The sequence below is a fragment of the Hibiscus syriacus genome, unplaced genomic scaffold (assembly GCF_006381635.1).
Source record: "Hibiscus syriacus cultivar Baekdansim isolate YM2019G1 unplaced genomic scaffold, ASM638163v2 tig00111105_pilon, whole genome shotgun sequence".
NCBI lineage: Eukaryota > Viridiplantae > Streptophyta > Magnoliopsida > Malvales > Malvaceae > Hibiscus > Hibiscus syriacus.
Window position 1 is genome coordinate 332562 of NW_024062987.1, and position 3661 is coordinate 336222.

Below are 3661 nucleotides of genomic sequence, written 5' to 3' on the forward strand. Positions count from 1 at the left end.
GGATTCTCTAAATCCATTGGGGTATGTTCAACCTTAGATGCTGATTATGGGGAATATTTGAGGGGTTGAAGCTAGCTTGGGATCTGGGTATTCAAGCTTTGGCAGTGGAATCAGACATCAAGCAAGTGATTTCGATGCTTAATCCTGATCAGAGTTCGAAATACATACAGCTCTCCAATGGTGACACGCATCCGTAAGTTTATCGATCGGCCGTGGAATATTGTCATGGTTTCATCCCTCGGGATTGTAATAACCTTGCAGACGGTTTGGCTAAAGGCTAAAGTTGTTTGGGCTTTGCCTTTCGGCTTCCATTCTTTCGATTCACCACCTAAGGCGGTAAGAAAGCTTCTATAGGCTGATCGTGCGACTTGTTCATCCTGAGTTACGTAGGCACTAGTAGGTTGTTATCTTTTGTAATAAGTAAAAAAAAAAAATAGTTTTTAAACTTTAAACAGATATTATCTTATACTCATCAAATTGATGGAAAAAAAATATTTGAACAACTAGTCCCTAAAAGACAAGAACTTAAACATCCTTTTTAATATTTTAGCCAATCATTTAATTGCTAAAAAAGTTGACTATATGTTAATTGAGTACGGTGAAAATTTTTGATATGCCTTTTATTATTAGTTAAAGAAAATTTTCAAATATAAAAGATTCCTATTTTTCCAATTATACGAAGGGAATTTTTCCTTTGAAGGATTTTTTCCTTTGGATCAAAGGGAATATGTTTTCTTTGGTCGCCCTCCTCTTAATTTCAGAACTTCATCTTGATTAATTCAAATCAATAGATGTCATATATTTAGTTTTTGATGGGCACAAAGATTCAAAAGTAAAATTTTACTTAAGCGATATTAAATTACTTACAACTCAAACTAACCTTATTAGTCCATGGATATGTTTCTTTTAAACATTATTTTATTGTTTTTATATTTTTTAAAAATACCATAAAAGTTACTTTTAGTTGGTTGTTATTAATTTTACAGTGTTTTAGTAATATAACTGACAGATAAACACCAAGCTCAGTGAAAAGAGTACCGTATAAATATAAACAAATATGTTATTGCGTCACATATAGAAAGAAAAAGAGAAGCCCAACACATCAGGAGGTAGAATCACCTTGGTGTTTTAAGCAGGAGCTTTGGCGGCAGCTTACGCCATTCAACTAGCAGCTGATCTGAGTTTCAGTGATACCATCATCGAGGGTAATGCACGTTCGGTCATAAATGCTGGCCCCTTTTTTGGTTCAAAAAATAAGCACCAACACATTGGAAACCAAAAAATAATTTGATCGCTTTCTCCAAGTCAGAATACAGAAGTTGGACAACAAATTATTTCACTTTTTTTCAAGGGGGGTTGTCCCAAATCCAAATTGGCAAACGTACAAGATCCCAATAAATCATTTCCCATATTTCTAATTCTGTGGCATAGCAGCAGCATTCAAGTGCCCATATTTCTGCATCACTTTCCTGGTTGCCAGGGCAGCTGCCTCACTAGCACGTAATGTTCCCGCAGCCATGATTGTGGCAAACTCACGGCTTATCTCTTCTTGCACCTTGGCTCGAGCATCCCCAAGAGGGTCCGATGATTTTTCCTGTGCTCCTGTTGGTTTGGCACATGGCATCGTCTTTTCTGATGTCTTTGCATCGGCAAGGTTTGGTTGCTCTTCAGCCTTCACCTCGTCACGCTTAGCATTATCAGAGGAATTGATAACATTGACACCGGAGGACTGAGATGGCTGAGCCGAAACAGATGACCTAAATTGAGGAGCTTGAGGAACAGCACCTGCCCTCAAAGTTGTCTCAAGATTTTGTATCATGGGCACTGTACAATGAATAAACAAAATGAAATCATTACAAATCTATCCACTTCATCGAAGTACAATTAATGAAGTAAAGTTTGAACATGAACAATAACGGCTTACTTAAGAGTGCACCCATTGGGCTGCTCATAACTTCAATTGGAAGCTGCAAAATATAGTCCGGAATGGTTGATCCGACTAGAAATTGGGCAACCTCATTGCTGAAGTTGTTGCAGTTGTGGGTGAGCAAACTGTAGGTCTCGGCTGTGTAACGGGGACGAATCTCCTGTAAATACATCTCAAACACATCTTTAGGCAAATGAGTGACACCCAAATCAATCACTCTAATCGGTTTCCCATATGGGGCCGTCCCGGCAGGAATGTGCTGTATGCCTCCACCAAAATAGTATTCATTACCGTAAACCACAACTCCAGTGTGCCTGTCGGGCAAACATAATAAACCAATACGATAATCAGTATAGCAAGCAATGCAAACTGTAAACCACATCTAATTTGCATTTGACCTATGGAAGTTGGTGGTATTCGAGAAAGACAAGCGGAACAGCTTCAGCTAAATATGTTGGGCTTCAACGAAAAGCTCACACATTCAAAACAATGCTTACCATATTCCCTCAATAACCTTCCCTAATAAGGTCATGGAAAGCTGCCGAGCCATTCCCTGACTCAAGTCGTACACATTCAAGGTGACTTTGTGACTCTCCTGTAACCAAAACCAAAGACGTTATAGTTCACATGTATAATTGATTAAACCTTTAAAACAAAATGCAAATGGGCAAACAAAATATAACAGAGAAAAGAAAATAATGAAACAGAAGTTAAAAGGCGTGCAAAGAATCTGATACCTCAGCCATTCCTGCAGTCCAATCTAAAGGCTCTTGCTAGAAGAATAAAAAATGCAACCTTCAATGTTATTGGCGAAAATAGCCTGCGCAAACAGAAATTCGAACAGATCAATAAGATAAATTTCAGGGAAGAATCTTGCCTACGATAATTTTTATTACATTCCTATAACGTCCAATGATAATAGAATTATGCTCAAACATACCGCTAATTAGGAAAAATTAACATTTCCCTTCCATGACAATAACTTTTCTTAAGGCTTTCCATACAAAAAATTTAACTTGAATGCCCCTTTAGCCAGATAGAAAATTCATTCATGTTTCTCAAAGCGAATATCATTTATCTACGTTTGAATTATTCAAATTTTTAGATCTAAATTGGCAAATTAGAAATCACACAAATGATAGCAGATCACGTCTTAAATTAAAATCCTAGCTTTACATCCCAGATACTTGACCTGAAAGCCCCAAATTACTTCTGATTTCCCTAATTGCAGAACACGACACGCAATCTAAAGCGCAAACAAAGTTGAATCGGACAAATCCTAAGATACATAATCAAAATTATTTGAAATATAAACTAAAAACACGAAGAATCAGAGAAACGCACCTGAGAAAAAGAATAGGACCAAAAAAGATTCCTTCCTCCTTTTCAATTGGTCGTTGCGTGAAATCGAATATTAGACAAAATATTGGAAAAGAGCTCAATTTATAATTGGGCGGTCAGGTTTTTCGGTGCCCAAGATTCTATACGAGCGGGATTCGGAGTCTTCTATGACTTTCTAGAACTTACTATCCACTATAGTTTTGACACGTATTATTTAAACTTTATGAGAGATGGTGGCGGTCTTGCGCGGCAAAGAAAACGCGGCTCGGTCGTTAGGTGTCCGCGCAGCGCGCGAGCGATCGAGTTTGCATCACGATTCTTTATATTACTATACATTTTGGGTTTGAGCTTTAACTCCATGTAATGTGGACAAAACCCCATGCAAATTGGGTA

At 37.6% G+C, this 3661-nt stretch overlaps 1 protein-coding gene across 1 annotated transcript; it reads right to left on the reverse strand.

Annotated features, from left to right (window-relative positions):
* Window positions 1–1411: 1411 nt before the first annotated feature.
* LOC120153783 (desumoylating isopeptidase 1-like) lies at window positions 1412–3371 on the reverse strand. Its single transcript, XM_039165664.1, has 5 exons — window positions 3272–3371; window positions 2665–2747; window positions 2425–2522; window positions 1925–2241; window positions 1412–1824 (listed from the first exon to the last, which is right to left on the reverse strand). Exons 2-5 carry the CDS (start codon window positions 2671–2673, stop codon window positions 1415–1417), a joined length of 834 nt encoding a protein of 277 aa, XP_039021595.1. The 5' UTR covers window positions 2674–2747; window positions 3272–3371; the 3' UTR covers window positions 1412–1414.
* Window positions 3372–3661: the final 290 nt, after the last annotated feature.